General features: G+C 37.0%; 1 protein-coding gene across 3 annotated transcripts in view; it reads left to right on the plus strand.

Moving 5' to 3' along the window:
- The first annotated feature begins 30 nt into the window (after positions 1-30).
- Positions 31-19,621, plus strand: part of LOC112248250 (ankyrin repeat domain-containing protein 13A-like) — a 33,690-nt gene continuing 14,099 nt past the window's right edge. For 2 of the 3 annotated variants that reach the window (XM_024417121.2, XM_042320396.1), the window contains exons 1-2: positions 35-320; positions 11,240-11,375. In XM_024417121.2, coding sequence (XP_024272889.1) covers positions 222-320; positions 11,240-11,375 — 235 coding nt within the window. In that variant the 5' untranslated portion in view covers positions 35-221. Of the gene's footprint in view, positions 321-11,239; positions 11,376-19,621 lie in introns of all 3 variants that reach the window. The other variant, XM_042320397.1, reaches the window with a different exon arrangement.

Here is a 19,621-nt window from a genome sequence, read left to right on the forward strand (position 1 = left end):
AAAGTTTATTTCAAACACCCCTATCACAATAGTCTCAACTTGACACTTCCTTGTTTTTCGAAAGTTTTATTTTGTAGAAGTTGGCTAGCAAAATTTGACATGAATCCTGACGGAATATGGAGATGACTTGATTCATATTTCTTCAACTTGAACGTTTAGCTTAAGTTGTCCATGGCTGTAAATATACGCTAGCTACATTTAGAAGTTCGAAGTAGGGGAAGATGTTATCCGCGGTCAACGAAGATTTTAGGATGAAGTTTCCACTACATTCATTGGTCTGGGAAAATGATTACAGGAATTTGGAAAACGAGTCAACAAAGGTATGTCAACATGTGGACACTGAGCTAGCTACAACTACTCACCTTTTTCTAGCTACATCTCTATCTGCTTCAAAATGGCTGAAACCAGCGTTAGCTACTTGGCTAACTTCTTGCTAGTTACCGGCGTTAGTTGCTTGGCTTGACATGCATAACCATACAATTTGACTGGTCTAATTCCAATTATATCCGTTAACAGAATGCCATGTTGCAACAATGATCGAGATGATACACGTGTATTTTAACATAACTAACTAGTCAGCCTTCTAGCGAATACGTTCCACTTTGCATGGGCTATTAACTGGTGTTCGCCACGACACCAGGGGTGTGTTCATTAGTCTCAGACCGTTACCGGAAACCGTTTAATTTAGGATCCAAAGATTATGGAAATACTGACAAGATACATGTCTCTCCGCACTAACAATCGGAGTCGTTGTCCACAAAGCGGCACGGTGGGCTGTCTGTCTCTCCTTTATTTGGATTGGTGGATGCATCTCATTATTGTAATCTGTTTTGGAATATTCGATGGGGTTGTTGACGTCAACTGCCTGTATTGAATGGAGAGAGATGCTATGCTACAGGGAGTTACCGGCTTCCTTAAAGCAAGGTGTAATATCTTTGATTCCCGACGCTAATAAGGATAGTCTTTATATAGACAACTGGAGGCCCATAGCTTTTCAATAATGATGAAAAATGATTTGTATTTGCTAAGAGGATGAAACAAGGCTTATATCATATAATTGATGAAGAACAATCTGGTTTTATGCATGGTCGACACATTAGTCATAACATCAGGTTGATCTTAGATATGATTGACTATAATGACCTCATCCTTGATGATAGTTTTCTTATGTTTGTTGATTTTTATAAAGCCTTTGACACTGTAGAACATGAGTTTATGGTCAAAGCAATAACTTTTTTGCGGTTTGGTAACTTTTTTTTTAAAGCACTCCCAACTTTATATAGTGCTTGTACTAGCTCTGTGAAATTAGCTCACGGGACATCCCGTGGCATTAGGCAGGGCTGCCCAATTAGTCCATTTTTTTATTGGTTACTCAAATTATGGCTCTTCATATCAAGAAAAGGAATTTTCAAGGTGTTTCAGCACTTGGCAAGGAATTTAAACTATGTCAACTGGCTGATGATACCACCATATTTTTGAGAGACAGGAATGAGGTTTCTAAAGCAGTTTCCTGTATTGAAGACTTTTCCATAGTTTCAGGTTTGAAAATTAATATCAATAAATCAGTCTTATTTCCACTCCAAGGACTGTGTTTTACAGGAAGTATATGGTATCCCAATTAAAGATAAGGTGACTTATCTTGTAATTGTTGTATGCAAGGATGAAAAACAAAGGAGTGAATTAAACTTTAACCCCATTATTGAGAAAACAAAGAAGAAATTGAACCTCTGGTTAATGAGAGATATGTCATTATATGGTCGGGTTTCATTGTCCAAAGCTAAAGGTTAACGGTTTATGTCTTGTTATCACTTGACTTACCCCCTAAAATTGTAAAGGACTGAGAAGATTGTTTTATAATTTTATTTGGAGGAACAAGCCTCACTATCTACGGAAAGATATTCTCAGTAATACCCAAGAACAAGGAGGTCTTGAGGTTTTATATTTGAATACTCTAAATAATACTTTTAAAATAAATTGGAATCTGAAGTATATTAAGAACCAGAACAGTATTTGGAATGTTTTCCCTAAGTATTTATTTGACTCTGTTGTTGGTTTAGAATTTCTGCTTCGGTGTAATTTTGATGTTGATAAAATCCCAGTAAAATTGGCCAAATTCCATAAGGAGACACTTTTAGCTTGGATGTTAGCATATAAACATAATTATTCCCCTCACAGATACTTTCTATGGAACAAAAAAGATATACGATTTAAAAACAAGCCTTTTTTTTCTAAACTGGTTTGAGAATACAATTATTTTGGTTGGTCAGTTACTGAATGAGGATGGATATCTACTCTCATATGGGGAATTTCTTGATAAGTTTCGAATTCCAATAACCCCAAAATAATATGCATTTGTTTTTAATGCAATTCCAAGGGGTGTTGTATTTTATTTTTTATTCCTCTGCGTTTGATGTAAGTAACAGATTTACATTCAAATATATTCATTTGCAATATTAACATCCTCAAAGGTAAATGTAGTAATAAACAGATTAGGAATATTGTTTGTGATACTACAATTCCCTCAGCAAGATTTTTTGGTTGAATGTCTATGGTGATGATATACAATGGGGGAAAGCATGGAAAATTGCTAACAAATATTGTATCAGTAACAAGGTAAAGGATGTTTCATTTAAAATATTACATAGAATTTATCCTGTGAAACATGTTTTGGAAAGATTCAAGCTGAATGTTGACTATAATTGTGATTTCTGTGGAATGGAGAAGGAGACCATTTTTCATTTGTTTTTTGCCTGTATTTATAGTATACTTTTTGGGAATGACATATAGAACTTTCTTACAAAGAAAACAGGACCAGTTATTCAATTGAATGGTTTTGATATAATTTATTTCAAAAATTCTGACATTGATAAAGCTGTAGTATGATTCATTCAACTGCTAATAATATTAGGTCCGTTTCATATACAAATGCAAATGGTCTAATTCAAAACTTAACTTTTTTCACTTTATACATTTATTTAAACTATGGCACTAGTCAACTAAAATGAAAAACAAAAAGGCAATTCAAACCTGTTGTATTTTTAATGAATATGATTTGTTTGTTTAGGATTCCTGGCAATGTAAATAGGTTATGTATGCTTGTTTGCATGTGACTATTCCTCTTTTGTTAATAACAAATAAAAATAATAAATGAATGAAAAGCTATGCTGATACCTGATGCTATAAATATGCATAGCCATCTCGAGACAACTCCGCTAGTGTTTTTTCTCAAATTTGCCGGGATGTCATGTGTCCCACTTTTTATTTAACCTTTATTTAACTAGGCATGTCAGTTAAGAACAAATTGTTATTTACAATGATGGCCTAGCCCGGCCAAACCCTCCCCTAACCTGGACGACGCTGGGCCAATTGTGCGCCATAGAGTGGCCCACTGGCTTAGACTGATGTGCCACTCGGTCCCACTTATATCGGTACAGTCGTAAAAACATAATCATTATGAAACTTCTATTAGATCAAATAAACATCACATAGCAATTAAACCATCATTTTTTTTGTTGACCAAATTCGACACACTCTCATTGACATCCATACAAAACTTATTGCTTGGTTGGCAAAAGAATGGAAAAAAAGCCACCTGCTGGAAGGAGACAGATTCTGTCAAGTTGGTCCTTTCTTTTCCTCTTCCTCTCCCGGTGTAATCATAACACCAAAAACTTACAAAACGTTTCTATTGGACAGGTTTAGCAAAGAGGGCGGGACCTACCTGAATGTGTCCAATATAAACACTTGTTTTTGTTGCTTGGGGTAATGATTACACCCCAGAACTTATCCAATAGTAGGCAGGGCAAACCCATTTTTGTGATCTCGGGTCTACACTGAACAAAAATTTGAAAGCAATATGTGAAGTGTTGGTCCCTTGTTTCATTAGCTGTTCCATATGCACAAAAGTCTTCTTTCTCTTAATTTGTTGATATCCCTCTTAGTGAGCATTGCCAAAATATTCCATCCACCCGACAGCTGTGGCATATCAAGAAGCTGATTAAACAGCATGATCATTACACATCTTGTTCTTGGGACAATAAAAGGTCACTCTAAAATGTGCAGTTTTGTCACACAACACAATGCCCTCCACATATGTCTCAAGTTTTGAGGGAGTGTGTAATTGGCATGCTGACTGCAGCCATATCCACCAGAGCTGTTGCCAAATAAATAAATGAATGTTAATTCAGTAAAATCTTCACTGTTCACCAAAATAAATAACTAGCAGCATGTTTTTAGACTCATTCAGTAGTTTTGACCTGATTTTGACCTGTCTCTGCTTCCTGTTGACAAGACATTTTGATAAATAGCCCAATGTCAACTGTTTTAAAGTGCCCAAATTAATGACTAATATGCAGAAACAGATTGTTTTATATATTGAAAACCTTTTTGTATATTGAAAACCTAAACATAAAATGTACTATCTACACATACAGTGCCTTCAGAAAGTATTCATATCCCTTGACTTATTACACATTTTGTTGTTACAAGCTGAAATCAAAATGGATTAAATAAACAAACAAAAAAATTCACCTGTTTATATAATACACAATACCCCATAATGTCAAAGTGAACTTGTTTTTAGACATTTTTGCAAATGTATTGAAAATTAATTGCAAAAATAACTCATCTTCATAAGTATTCACATCCTGAGTCAATGCATGTTAAAATCATATTTGGCAGCGATTACAGCGGTGAGTCTTTTGGGGTAAGTCTCTAAAAGCTTTGCAAACCTGGATTGTACAATATTTGCCCATTATTCTTCAAATAATTATTCCAGTTCTGTCAAGTTGGTTTTTGATCATTGCAAGATATTCTCTTTCAAGTCTTGCCATAGATTTTCATGCAGATTTAAGTCAAAACTGTAACTCGGCCACTTAGGAACATTCACTGTCTTCTTGGTAAGCAACTCCAGTGTAGATTTGGCCTTGTGTTTTAGGCAATTGTCCTGCTGAAAGGACTTGCCCAGTGTCTGGTGGAAAGCAGACTGAAACTATTTTATCCTGGAAAAACTCCCCAGTCCTTAATTAACTATTACAAGCATACCCATAACATGATGCACTATGCTTGAAAATATGGAGAGTGGTACTCCATAATGTGTTGTGTTGTATTAGATATGACCCAAACATAACACTTTGTATTCGGAACAAAAAGTTAATTGCTTTACAAGATTTTTTAGCATTATTATTCTTAACTTGCCTTGCTCCAAACAGGATAAATATTTTTGAAATATTCTGTACAGGCTTCCTTCTTTTCGCTCTGGCAATTAAGGTTAGAATTGTGGAGTAACTACAATGTTGTTGATCCATCCTCAGTTTTCTCCTATCACAGCCATTAACTTATGTACAGTACCAGTCAACAGTTTGGACACACCTTCTAATTCAAAGGTTTTTCTTAATTTTTTATATTTTCTACATTGTAGAATAATAGTGAAGACATCAACACTATGAAATAACACCTATGGAATCATGTAGTAACCAAATAAGTGTTAAACAAATCTAAATATAGTTTTCAAAGTAGCCACCCTTCCTTGATGACAGCTTTACACAATCTTGGCATTCTCTCAACCAGCTTCACCTGGAATGATTTTTCAACAGTGTTGAAGGAGTTCCCACATATGCTGAGCAATTGTTGGCTGCTTTTCCTTCACTCTGCGGTCCAACTCATCCCTAACCATCTCAATTGGGTTGAGGTTGGGTGATTGTAGAGGCCAGGTCATCTAATGCAGCACTCCATCACTCTCCTTCTTTGTCAAATAGCCCTTACACAGCCTGGAGGTGTGTTGGGTCATTAACCTGTTGAAAAACAAATGATAGTTCCACTAAACGCAAACCAGATGGGATGGCTTATCGCTGCAGAATGCTGTGGTAGCCATGCTTGTTAAGTGTGCCTTGAATTCTAAATAAAGCACTGACAGTGTCACCAGCAAAGCACCCCAACACCATCACACCTCCTCCTCCATGCTTCACGGTGGGAACCACACATGCAGATATCATCTGTTCACCTTCTCTGCGTCTCACTAAGACACTGCGGTTGGAACCAAAAATCTCAAATTTGGACAAATGTCCATTGCTCGTGTTTCTTAGCCCAAGCAATTCTCTTCTTATTGGTGTCCTTTAGTAGTGGTTTCTTTTCAGCAATTCAACCATGAAGGCCTGATTCACACAGTCTCTTCTGAACAGTTGATGTTGACATCTGTCTGTTGCTTGAACTCTGTGAATCATTCATTTGGGCTGCAATTTCTGAGGTTGGTAACTCTAATGAATTTATCCTATGCAGCAGAGGTAACTCAGGGTCTTTCCTGTGGTGGTCCTCATGAGAGCCAGTTTCATCATAGAGCTTGATGGTTTTTGCGACTGCACTTGAAGAAACTTTAAAAGTTCTTGGAATGTTCCGGATTGACTGACCTTCATGTCTTAAAGTAATGATGGACTACTTAAAGTAATGTTGTTTCTCTTTGCTTATTTGAGCTGTTCTTGCCATAATATGGACTTGGTATTTTACCAAATAGGGCTATCTTCTGTGTACCACCCCTACCTAGTCACAACATAACTGATTGGCTCAATCTCATTAAAAAGGAAAGAAATTCCACAAATGAACTTTTAACAAGGCACACCTGTTAATTGAAATGCATTCCAGGTGACTACCCCATGAAGCTGGTTGAGAGAATGCCAATAATGTGCAAAGCTTTCATCAAGGCAAAGGGTGGCTACTTTGAAGAATCTCAAATTTAAAGTATTTGATTTGGATAACACTTTTTTTTGGTTACTACATGTTTCCATATGTGTTATTTCATAGTTTTGCTGTCTTCACTATTATTCTAGAATGTAGAAAATAGTACAAATAAAGGAAAAACCCTTAAGTGAGTAGGCGTGTCCAAACTTTTGACTGATACTGTTTTAAAGTCCCCATTGGTCTCATGGTGAAATCCCTGAGCGTGTCCTTTCTCCCTGGCAACTGAGTTAGGAAGTATGCCTGTAACTTTTTAGTGGCTGGGTTTTATTGATCCACCATCCAAAGTCTATTTAATAACTTCACCATGCTCAAAGGGATATTCCGTGTCTGCTTTTTTTATTTTAACCCATCTACCAATATGTGCCCTTCTTTGCGAGCCATTGGCAAACCTCCCTAGTCATTGTGGTTGAATCTGTGTTTGAAATTCACTGCTCGACTGAGAGACCTTACAGGTAATTGTGTGTGTGTGGGGTAGAGAGTTGAGGTAGTCATTCAAAAATTATGTTAAACACTATTATTGCACACAGAGTGAGTCCATGCAATGTAATAAGTGACTTGTTAAGCACAATTTTTACTCCAGAACTTATTTAGGTTTGCCATAAAAAAAGGGTTGCATACTTATTGACTGAAGACATTTCAGATTTTATTTTTAATTCATTTGTATTAATAATTAAAAAAAAACATAATTCCACTTTGACATTATGGGGTGTTGTGTGTAGGCCAGTGACCAAAAATCTGAATATAACCCATTTTAAATTTGGGCTATTTTTTTAAAGTTACGCCGACAGCGTCATTGCGTTTTGGTACACCAGAATTACATTCATTTCCAATGAAACGTTGCGTTTGCCTTGCAGCATTGCATTGCAGAGGCAGTTGCAGTGCGTTTGGTGTTGTGCATACAGATGGACTGTACAGCTGCAGTGATCGGTTAGCTGCTCAGATAGCTGATATTTAAAGTTAGTGAGGGAAATGTAAGTGTCCAGCTTCAGCGATTTTTGCAATTCATTCCAGTCACTCACAGCAGAGAACTGGAAGGAAAGGCGGCCAAAGGGGGTGCTGGCTTTGGGGACGACCAGTGAGATATACCTGCTGGAGCGCGTGCTACGGGTGGGTGTTGTTATTGTGACCAGTGAGCTGAGGTAAGGCGGAGCTTTACCTAGCATAGACTTATAGATGACATGGAGCCAGTGAGTCTGACGACGAATATGTAGCGAGGGCCAGCCGACTAGAGCATACAGTTTGCAGTGGTGGGTAGTATAAGGGGCTTTGGTAACAAAATGGATGACATTGTGATAGACTCCAGTTTGCTGAGTAGAGTATTGGAAGCTATTTTGTAGATGACATCGCTGAAGTCGAGGATCGGGAGGATAGTCAGTTTTACTAGGGTAAGTTTGGCGGCGTGAGTGAAGGAGGCTTTGTTGCGAAATAGAAAGCTGATTCTAGATTTGATTTTGGATTGGAGATGTTTGATATGAGTCTGGAAAGAGAGTTTACAGTCTAGCCAGACACTGGTAGTTATTTGTAGTTGTCCACATATTCTAGGTCAGAACGGTCCAGAGTAAAATAACTATTTTATGATTTTGAAGTTTAAAAAAATTGGGAAGTTTTCCTTTAAGTGACAGTTGGACTGTCAAATCTGTGTATTGGTGTGTGGCCAGCGACTTTTATAGACCACTTTCTGTGTTTGCAAACATTGCCGCACAGGGGCGATGCTCGCAAGTTGGTGGCAGAGCACTGGGGAGTTCTTATAGAATGGCAGCAAAAAAAGCCTCTATTTGCATGTTGCTTTTGAGTGCATTTCACACATTTTGGATTAAAATAGGATTTTAAGGCTTGATATAATGTAATATAATGTCTATCATCGCAAATCAACTGCATTATACTTTTAAAAAACACTTCAGCTTCAACCAGTAAAATGCTACAGCCTATGTCAATGAGCGTTAGCATTCTAGCTAACAATGGCTGCATCCAAAATAGTTATTTTGCTATATCACAACCTAGTATAATAGTGACTGTTCAAGCAAGAATCAAAACATAGTTGTAAGCATATGAGAACCCAAAATACACTACTGTTCAGAAGTTTGGGGTCACTTAGAAATGTCCTTGTTTTTGAAAGAAAGGCAAAAAAAATTGTCCAATAAAATGATGTTTCTTGGCAATTTCTCACATGGAATAGCCTTCATTTCTCAGAACAAGAACAAACTGACGAGTTTCAGAAGAAAGTCCTTGGTTTCTGGCCATTTTGAGCCTCTAATCGAACCCACAAATGCTGATGCTCCAGATACTCAACTAGTCTAAAGAAGGCCAGTTTTATTGCTTATTTAACCGCACAACAGTTTCAGCTGTGCTAACATAATTGCAAAATACCTCTGTACTCCTATGTAGATATTCCATAAACAAATCAGCCGTTTCCAGCTACAATAGTCATTTACAACATTAACAATGTCTACACGGTATTTCTGATCAATTTTATGTTATTTTAATGGACAAAAAAGGTGCTTTTCTTTTAAAAACAAGGACATTTCTAAGTGGCCCCAAACTTTTGAACGGTAGTGTAGCTATTTTGTTGAGAAGTAATACAATCGTAAATCTAGGTTGTTGAATGGGCGCAGATGGCGATGGCTATCTTACTGCAGCCAAGAGTCTGTGCGTGACGTCAGTGTGTTGTATACTGGAAAGGGGTCCATAAAGAGTTCGCCCCGAATTGTCCGTGCCATTTGAGAGTTAGAACCCATAGTTAATTTTCTATTTCTATTCTTTTTGGGAAGTATAGAAATAATGCACATAGAATATATATACCCCTTCCTAGACTTGCTTTCAATGAGTGACAGATCTATAACTAATTTTTCTATGTGAATTTGGTGGGTCGCCCAAAAAGTTACATATTGCAGCTAATGGGAGACTCAGCGAAATTATGTTAGCAAGAGAACCACGAATATCGAGATGAGTGAAATGCAAGACTTAGCTATCACAGTCACATGGTATCTGCGCATGTGCAAGGGATCACATCACGCTGTTCACAGCAAGGTAGGCAGGGCCCAAAAACGACAGAGAAGTTGAGCCTTGTGTCATATGCTCTTAGTTGTTGTGGAAATCGACCCACTATGCTGTTTACTTTCTGCATTTATGTCATAACACGGAGTTCTTTAACCTTTAAGCACTCGATCTTATGTCATCTTGATGAGTAATTCCTCTAAATGTTTAAACCGGACACTCTAGACTAAACTTGAATGTTTGATGTCCCTACCAATAGAAACTCTCGATCTCATTGCAAAATATTTTCCATTTGGTGTAGGGATGGGCATTTTTAAATGATTTCAGTATTCAAATAATATGATATTTTTTCAGATAACCGGATAGTTGAAATACTTGGGGTAAACTTCAATGGAGACTTGCTCACACAACTGAGAGATGGAGTCAGTGCGCTGGTGGGGGAGGGGCGAGAGAGGAGCAGGGGCCTGTGTGTGACAGTATGTGTGTGGCACAGCGTGAGAGAAAGTAGCCAAACTGACTCGCTACTTAGACAAACTTGTTGCTGCCATAGATTATCTATCATACCATCAGGTAGTGCCTGTCTTGACTGCATCAAATAATTTGTAAAGCAGCTAGTTAACTACAGTAGCCAGCTAAGTTAGCCAGCTAGCTAAAATAATAAAGCTAATTGAGACTATTTTGCTGCGCTCCCCAGTCCTTGTCCACAACAACTCAATCAGTGGAGGCTGGTGGGAAGAGCTATAGGATGACAGGAATGTAGTGGTATCAAACATATGGAAATCACATGTTTGAATCAGTTCCGCTTATCTCATTCCAGCTATTACAATGAGCCCATCCTTCAATTGCTCCTCCCACCAGCCTCCACTGAACTCCATTCATATGAAACAACAGCCTATCTGTTGGTTGATCATTGTAGCCTACCGACATAGGCTCACTTATGAAACGGTCATAAGGCTGTTTTATTAAAATGTTGAATGTAATGGTCTATCGCTGTAAGCTGTGTAGCAATATCACATAGATCATTTAATTTTAGACAAATCCTTTAAAAAATATATATTATAGGCCTTTCTTTTCTCAAAATGAATACTCTTCCAAGTAATCAAATATTAATATCCATTCAGATATTCCAATAAGCGTGCTCATCCCTAGTTTAGAGTAAACAATTTCCATTGCAAAACATTTTGCTACCGACTAATGAATACACCCCAGGTACCCACTGATTCTTGAAGAATAGAAACGCTTCAAGCTTGTATAACTGTCTTTCCCTATCATAACCCAAATATATGGTGGTTTTACTCCATTGGAATGGTTTGTTTTTGTTGCCAGTTGAGTCTTTAACAGGCATTGTATCTATAGTTTCCAGCATAGAATTAGGAATGAGAAAGCTAGCTAATCATTTTAAAGGATCTTTATGGCTTCCAGTGTGTATGATGTTGATCTGATGTGCAATTCTCTTTAGGTAGCTAGGCTATTTGTTTTTGAAGGCATTGCAGTGTTTGTTTCTTTCTTTCAGAATGACATTGAGGCTGTGGATCCCAGGGGAAGGACACCACTCCACTTGGCTGTGTCGCTGGGACACCTGGAGTCAGTGAGAGTGCTTCTAAGACATGGCGCAGAAGTTACCAAAGAGAACAGCAATAATTGGACAGGTTAGGCTGTTCTCCATCACAAGCTACAATTGTCCAAATGTAATTGTGTATTGTTAATATTATGAATTCTGCATGCTATTTACATTTCCTTCAGAAAGTATTCACACACCTTGACTTTGTCAACATTTTGTTGTGTTACAGCCTAAATTTAAAATGGATTAAATTGAGATTTGTGTCACTGACCTACACACAATATCCCATAATGTCTAAATAGAATTATATTTGTAGACATTTTTACATTTATTTTAAATTGAATATTCAAAACATACAATATACTTGCAGTGAAGCCGCTCAATAACTACATCATACCAGTCATCTAACAGATTCCCATTCAGAGTGACACACTGAAGCATCCAGGGTCAATGCCCTGGTCAAGGGCATGTTGACCGATCTACCACCAGGCCAAAAAACGTGAACTCGAACCCTCCAAGATCGACTGACCCGGTCTTGGAGTAATTGACTGACCCGGTCTCTCCAGATCTCCTAACAGTACTATTTCTAGGGTCAATTTTAGATCAATGCTATGCATTTTCAGCCATTCCTGAACCTGAGACCAGAAACAGGCTACCTGTGGGCAATACCAAAATAAATGGTCTATTGATTCTGTATCCTCACATCAAAATCTGCAGAGCTTCGATGATTTTATGCCCCACACATTTTGTTGGTGGCAAGAATTCTATATAATAATTTTAGCTGAAAATCACAGTCTTGAATCTTGCGTTTTTATATATCAACTCAAACACCCTGTACCATGGAATTGGTACATCAAAAGTCTCTTCCCAACTATTTTGCAATCTGTATGGCACAGTTGTCAACATCCTGGTCCTGAAATTAAACTGGTATACTTTCCTTTTTATGATATTTTTATTCCTCCGCCAGTTTTGATCCTTTATATTGGGCAGACAGACCAGTTCACTACCTTCTCCCGCTGCCACCCGTCACCCAATGCTGTAGTCAATTGGTTATACTCTGATTGAGCAGTCCTTTCCATACAATTCTGATAAAGGACATATCTCTACCATTCCAATTTACAATGTCATTTAAGAACAAAATACCCTTTTCAAACATCTTTCCCATAAATACAGGCCATAATATTTGGTGTACTATTTGTTCTATCTTTTCAGGGGAATGAAATTGTAGCCAGCTCTGCAATGCTTGTTTGAAAAAGAGAGATACTTTGAAAGAAGTATCATTTTCAATTAATTGAAAATGATACATGGCAATCTGCACAAAGGCAAGAAGGCCATTTTTAAACAATGGATGAGCTTTTCTTAGTAATCTACTTAACCATTTAGTATTCAAATTAAACATTTGAATGAGTGAAGCTTTTAGAGAGAGGTTTAGTGATTTTATAGTTAATAATCTCAACTCACCCAATTCATATTCATTATATAGATAGGCATGTTTTATTTTGTCTAGTTTAACGTCCCAGATAAAGCAAAATACTTTTTGCTCATATGATTTGCATGAAACTAATCAGGAGTAGGCAGCGCCATAAGTAAGTGAGTAAACTGAGATATGACTACGGAGTTAATCATGGCAATTTTTCCATAAATATACAGGTATTTACCTCTCCATGGTTGCAGGATCTTGTCTATTTTTACACGTTTTCTATTGAAATTCATTGTGGAGAGCTTATTTATATCTTTTGTGATATGAATACCGAGTATGTCTACTTCACCATCAGCCCATTTTATAGGTAAACTGCAGGGTCATGTAAAAGTTGTATTTTTTTAAGGATCCAATATGTAATATCTTATCATAATTAGGTTTTAGTCCAGAGGGTACAGAAAAGCTATTGAGATCTTCAATGAGACATTGCAGGGATCTAGCTTGCGGACTTAATATAAAACTTGAGTCATCGGCATACATGGACACCTTTGTTTTTAAGCCTTGAATTTCTAATCCTCTAATGTTGTTATTGAATCTGATTTTAATAGCTAACATTTCGATGGCCATAACAAATAGATATGGTGACAGTGGACACCCTTGTTTAACTCCTCTTGACCATTCAAAACTCTCATTAATTATTATTTTACACCTGGGGTTGCTATACATTATCTTTACCAATTTTATAAGGGAATTACCCAAATTTTAAAAATCCAGGCATTTATAAATAAAATCCAGTCTTACTTTATCAGATGATGAATTTCATGATGTTCTATTATTTCTAGTAGTTGTCGTATATTATCTCTAATATATCGTCCATGTAAAACAAAACCTGTCTGATCAGGATGAACAATACCTGGTAAGACACTTTTAATTCTGAGTGCTATGCATTTTGCTAGTATTTTTTTGCATCACAACATTTAAGCGTAAGGGGCCTCCAGTTTTTTAGATAGACTGGGTCTTTATATTTTCCATCTGGGTCTTGTTTTAATAATAGAGAAATCAGACCTTCCTGCTGAGTACCTGACAGACTAACATTTCTATAGGAGTAGTTAAAACAGTCTAACAATGGAGCTTTTAGTACAGTGGGGCAAAAAATTATTTAGTCAGCCACCAATTGTGCAAGTTCTCCCACTTAAAAAGATGAGAGGCCTATAATTTTGATCATAGGTAGTACACTTCAACTATGACAGACAAAATTAGAAGAAAAATCCAGAAAATCACATTGTAGGATTTTTAATGAATTTATTTGCAAATGATGGTGGAAAGTAAGTATTTGGTCAATAACAAAACTTTCTCAATACTTTGTTATATACCCTTTGTTGGCAATGACAGAGGTCAAATGTTTTCTGTAAGTCTTCACAAGGTTTTCACACACTGTTGCTGGTATTTTGGCCCATTCCTCCATGCAGATCTCCTCTAGAGCAGTGATGTTTTGGGGCTGTTGCTGGGCAACACAGACTTTCAACTCCCTCCAAATATTTTCTATGGGGTTGAGATCTGGAGACTGGCTAGGCCACTCCAGGACCTTGAAATGCTTCTTACGAAGCCACTCCTTCGTTGCCCGGGTGGTGTGTTTGGGATCATTGTCATGCTGAAAGACCCAACCACGTTTCATCTTCAATGCCCTTGCTGATGGAAGGAGGTTTTCACTCAAAATCTCACGATACATGGCCCCATTCATTCTTTCCTTTACATGGATCAGTAGTCCTGGTCCCTTTGCAGAAAAACAGCCCTAAAGCATGATGTTTCCACCCCCATGCTTCACAGTAGGTATGGTGTTCTTTGGATGCAACTCAGCATTATTTGTCCTCCAAACACAACGAGTTGAGTTTTTACCAAAAAGTTATATTTTGGTTTTATCTGACCATATGACATTCTCCCAATCTTCTTCTGGATCATCCAAATGCTCTCTAGCAAACTTCAGACGGGCCTGGACATGTACTGGCTTAAGCAGGGGGACACGTCTGGCACTGCAGGATTTGAGTCCCTGGCGGCGTAGTGTGTTACTGATGGTAGGCTTTGTTACTTTGGTCCCAGCTCTCTGCAGGTCATTCACTAAGTCCCCCGGTGTGGTTCTTGGATTTTTGCTCACCGTTCTTGTGATCATTTTGATCCCATGGGGTGAGATCTTGCGTGGAGCCCCAGATCGTGTGAGATTATCAGTGGTCTTGTATGTCTTCCATTTCCTAATAATTGCTTCCACGGTTGATTTCTTCAAACCAAGCTGCTTACCTATTGCAGATTCAGTCTTCCCAGCCTGGTGCAGGTCTACAATTTTGTTTCTGGTGTCCTTTGACAGCTCTTTGGTCTTGCCCATAGTGGAGTTTGGAGTGTGACTGTTTGAGGTTGTGGACAGGTGTCTTTTATACTGATAACAAGTTCAAACAGGTGCCATTAATACAGGTAACGAGTGGAGGACAGGGGAGCCTCTTAAAGAAGAAGTTACAGGTCTGTGAGAGCCAGAAATCTTGCTTGTTTGTAGGTGACCAAATACTTATTTTCCACCATAATTTGCAAATAAATTCATTAAAAATCCTATAATGTGATTTTCTGGATTTTTTTTCTCATTTTGTCTGTCATAGTTGAAGTGATGATGAAAATTACAGGCCTATCTCATCTTTTTAAGTGGGAGAACATGCACAATTGGTGGCTGACTAAATACTTTTTTGCCCCACTGTATATCAAAAAATACTAATATATCAAGACCTGGGCCTTCACACAGATCTTTCTGTACATGTTAATTTTCCATTTTTTTAAAATATTATTTGGAAATAATTCCTTACCATAATCTTCATTCAGTGAGAAAGGATGAGATTGAAAGAGAACATCTGCCTAAAATAATTAGCTTCCTCTTTTAAAATATAATTCAGAGAATCATAGATGACTCCGTCTTCAGTAACAAGTTTCTGCAAATTCTTTTTGCGTTCCTGTATTGGAGATTCAGGAAGAATTTTGCATTTATCTCCATATTCCATCCAGTTTGGTTTATTTTTGTAATAGATTACATTAGATCGTTCTTGAATAAGTTCCTCAAGTTCTTTTTGTTTTTCCTCTAACTTATTTTGTATCTCTGTAATATTGTTTTTATTGCTATCTACCTGTACTATTAGTTCATGAATTTCCCTCCCTCTTTAGCCAGAAACTGCTTGTTTATTATTTATGAATATTCAATTAAATGACCCCTGAAGGTACATTTAAAGGTATCCCAAACAATAAGGGGATTTGCTGAACCTATATTATACTGGAAAAATTCAGTTATAAATTATTTTGTCTTAGTTAAAAATAAGTTGTCCGCCAGTAAACTTTGATTCAATTTTCAATATCCCCGTCCATGTGGAAAATCTATAAGAGTTATGTGAATGCCAATTAGATGATGAGCCGATCACAATCTGTCTCCTATTAAAACTTTTTTAACCTTTTGATGCATGAGAGAAAGAGACAAGAAAGTAGTCCAGATGACTAGCTTGATTAAGTCTCCTCCATGTATATCTCAATAGGTCGGATTTTTTTGTCTCCAAATATCCACTATTTCTAATGTGTCCATAATATTTGTGATTTCCTTAAAACCTCTTAGTGATCCTCTCAGTGAAATAGCTGTGCGCCAAATTCAAAAACAGAAATACTCATAACAATAATTCATAAATCATACAAGGATATACATGGATTTAAAGATAAACTTCTTGTTAATTAATCCAGCCACAGTGTCAGATTTCAAAAAGGCTTTACGGTGAAAGCAAACCATGCTATTATCTGAGGATAGCACCCCATCAAACATACACATGAAAATCGTAATTCAACCCGCCAGGCACAACACAAAAGTCAGAAATAACATATAATGCATGCCTTACCTTTGAAGATCTTCTTCTGTTGGCACTCCAATATGTCCATTAAACATCACAAATGGTCCTTTTGTTCGATAAATTCTGCCGTTATATATCCAAAATGTCTATTTATTTGGCGCGTATGATTCAGAAAATACACCGGTTCCAACTCCCACATCATGACTACACATTATCTAATTAGTTACCTGTAAACTTGATCCAAACATTTCAAACAACTTTCCTAATCCAACTTTAGGTATTTTTAAACATAAGTAATCGATAAAATTTAAGATGGAATAAACTGTGTTCAATACCGAAGGAAAACAAAGTGGAGCGTGCTTTCAGGTCATACGCCTCAACCACAACAGTACACTTCACCCGACCCTCGTTCTGGACAGCCCTACTTCTTCATTTCTCAAAGGAAAAACATCAACCAATTTCTAAAGACTGTTGACATCTTGTGGAAGTGATAGGAACTGCAAGCAACTGCCTTAGAATTCTAGATTTCCATTGAAAAGAGAGTGACCCAAAAAAAGATTCCTGGATGGTTTGTCCTCGGATTTTCGCTTGCAAAATAAGTTCTGTTATACTCAGACATCATTCAAACAGTTTTAGAAACTTCAGAGTGTTTTCTCTCCAAATCTACTAATAATATGCATATCCTAGTTTCTGGGCTTGAGTAGCAGGCAGTTTACTTTGTGCATCCGGATGGGGAAATAGTGCCCCTTAGCCTTAAGAAGTTTAAGGGCACGGTGATGATAGTTTGTAGAGTGATGACCTTTACAGTCCATTGAGGTACTTAACACTGTGTTATAGTCTCCTACCATAATGATTAGATCATTTGTTGCCTGTAAGTTCAATAAATTGTTATAAATGTTTTTGAAGAAGTGTGGATCATCCTGATTTGGACCATATAGATTAATGAGATAAATCTCTTTTTTGTCCACTTTCATATTCAAAAGGATCCAACTTCCTTGCGAATCATTCCTGACTATTTGCACATTCAGATCGACATTTTTGTTAATGAATATCATACCCTTCGAGTTCATTTGTCCATGACAGAAAATTATTTCACCACCCCATTCCTTTTTCCACGCTACTTCATCTAAGGATGTAGAGTGAGTTTCCTGTAAACAGTATATGCTATATTCCTTTTAGCCATGTAAAGACTGATCTTCTTTTTTTATAATCTGCTAAACCATTACATTTATAACTGGCTATACTTATTTCACCCCTTACCATAACTAGATACTATTCTCAGTCTAAATGGACCATAATTAGTGCTTGTAAAGTTACTGCCATCAGAGGTATTATGAAGGTTAAACTGGAGCTTTCAAATATCTGATATTTAGAATTCAATAAATAGGTTCTAGCTATATTTGTTTTATTCCCTTGCCTGTTTGTCTGTGAGCCAATGCCACAGATGTTAGAAAATTGAGACAAGATATTATGTGTGTAGCCAATCTGAGTAGGTTGAAGTGTATGATATTGGATGTGATATAGTGAGAGTGTATACGATGTCTGTATAAGAGTAAGACCATAATGTGTGATGCCCAAATAAATAATAACTCTGCCAATTTGCATGGTTAAGTGTCTATGTGTGTAACATGTAGTGCATATAGCCTTAATATTCATAATGATAATTGTAATCCATATCGTATCATAATTACCTTTAACATAATTGACGTTTCAAATGATCATGAGAGACCTTGCATTACTCTAGAGATGGCCTCACTACAGTACAAATGTATTCCGTACAATATGTTATTATTCCCCAATGCTCCTATTCTGATATCTTCCACTTGCTTGTTGTAAACATATAGAAACTTGTAGACAAATACATAAAAAGGATAGACAAACAATAAACACGTTCAATTATCAAACAATTCTTGACAATAGAGGGAGAGAAAGCGAGAGTGAGAGAAGAGAGCGAGATTAGGTGTGTGTGTGTATGTATGTGTCCGCAAGTCCGTATGTGTAAGCAAGCATGTAATTGAGTGTGTGTGTTCATATCCACTTCATAATGTTCAGATATTTTCACAGTTCCCATACCTTCTTTTCGTAACCTGAAGTCCCTGTAGAATTTAGTACAGCCACAGTGTTATGGAGCTGTCCCGGAATAGCTGTCCATCTATAAAGAGTTTGTCCACAATAATAAAGGCACGCCTACCATCCTCCCTTTGTTGTCTTTGTACCGGATACAGTCTCTTATGACGTTCGTTTATCTCCCTTGGAAATTGGTCCCTTTAAGCTCCTTTCCCCTGCTTTTGATCAGCTCCTTTTGTTGGTAGTGTTCAAATTTTCCCAGCCGTAAAGGCTAACCGCGTTGTGGAATCCTTAGCAACAAAACTTTAGTTCGGATTAAAATCGATTTAATGAAAGTGTTTTAATATTAACAACAAAGTGTACAATGTTATGTTGCGCTCTCTGATGACATATCTCATTTTTACAAATGAATGAAAAGCTGAAATGTCTTGAGTCAATAAATATTAAACCCCTTTCTTATGGCAAGCCTAAATTAGTTCAGTAGTAAACATGTGCTTAACAAGTCACTTGATAAGTTTCATGGACTCACTCTATGTGCAATAATAGTGTTTAACCTGATTTTTGAATGACTACCTCAAATCGGTACCCCACACATACAATGATCTGTAAGGTGTGGTGGTTAATTTCTTTACTATCAAATGAGGAGAGACAAACTTATCACACAAGTCAGAGTTATACTTAAACTGAATATTTTATTCACTTATTAATAAGGGAGCAGGTCAATACAACGGACACATATAAAGTGAATCGATTGAGTGCTGTACGATAATGATGGCTGGTCGACGATACAAGATCAAATGATTTGTTGAGATCCCCGAGACAAAAGTACGAAGGTATTTTATAGCCAAGATACACCCCTTAAAACTTACCTACATGAAGAACAACAGATATATAGAATGAGTCACAAGGTTAAAATGTGTATGAAAGATGCCTGTAATACATAGCAGACAGTATCTGCTGTGTCAACAGTTTTCATTGTATCGTGAA

Source organism: Oncorhynchus tshawytscha, linkage group LG04 (assembly GCF_018296145.1).
Source record: "Oncorhynchus tshawytscha isolate Ot180627B linkage group LG04, Otsh_v2.0, whole genome shotgun sequence".
Classification (NCBI taxonomy): Eukaryota; Metazoa; Chordata; class Actinopteri; order Salmoniformes; family Salmonidae; genus Oncorhynchus; species Oncorhynchus tshawytscha.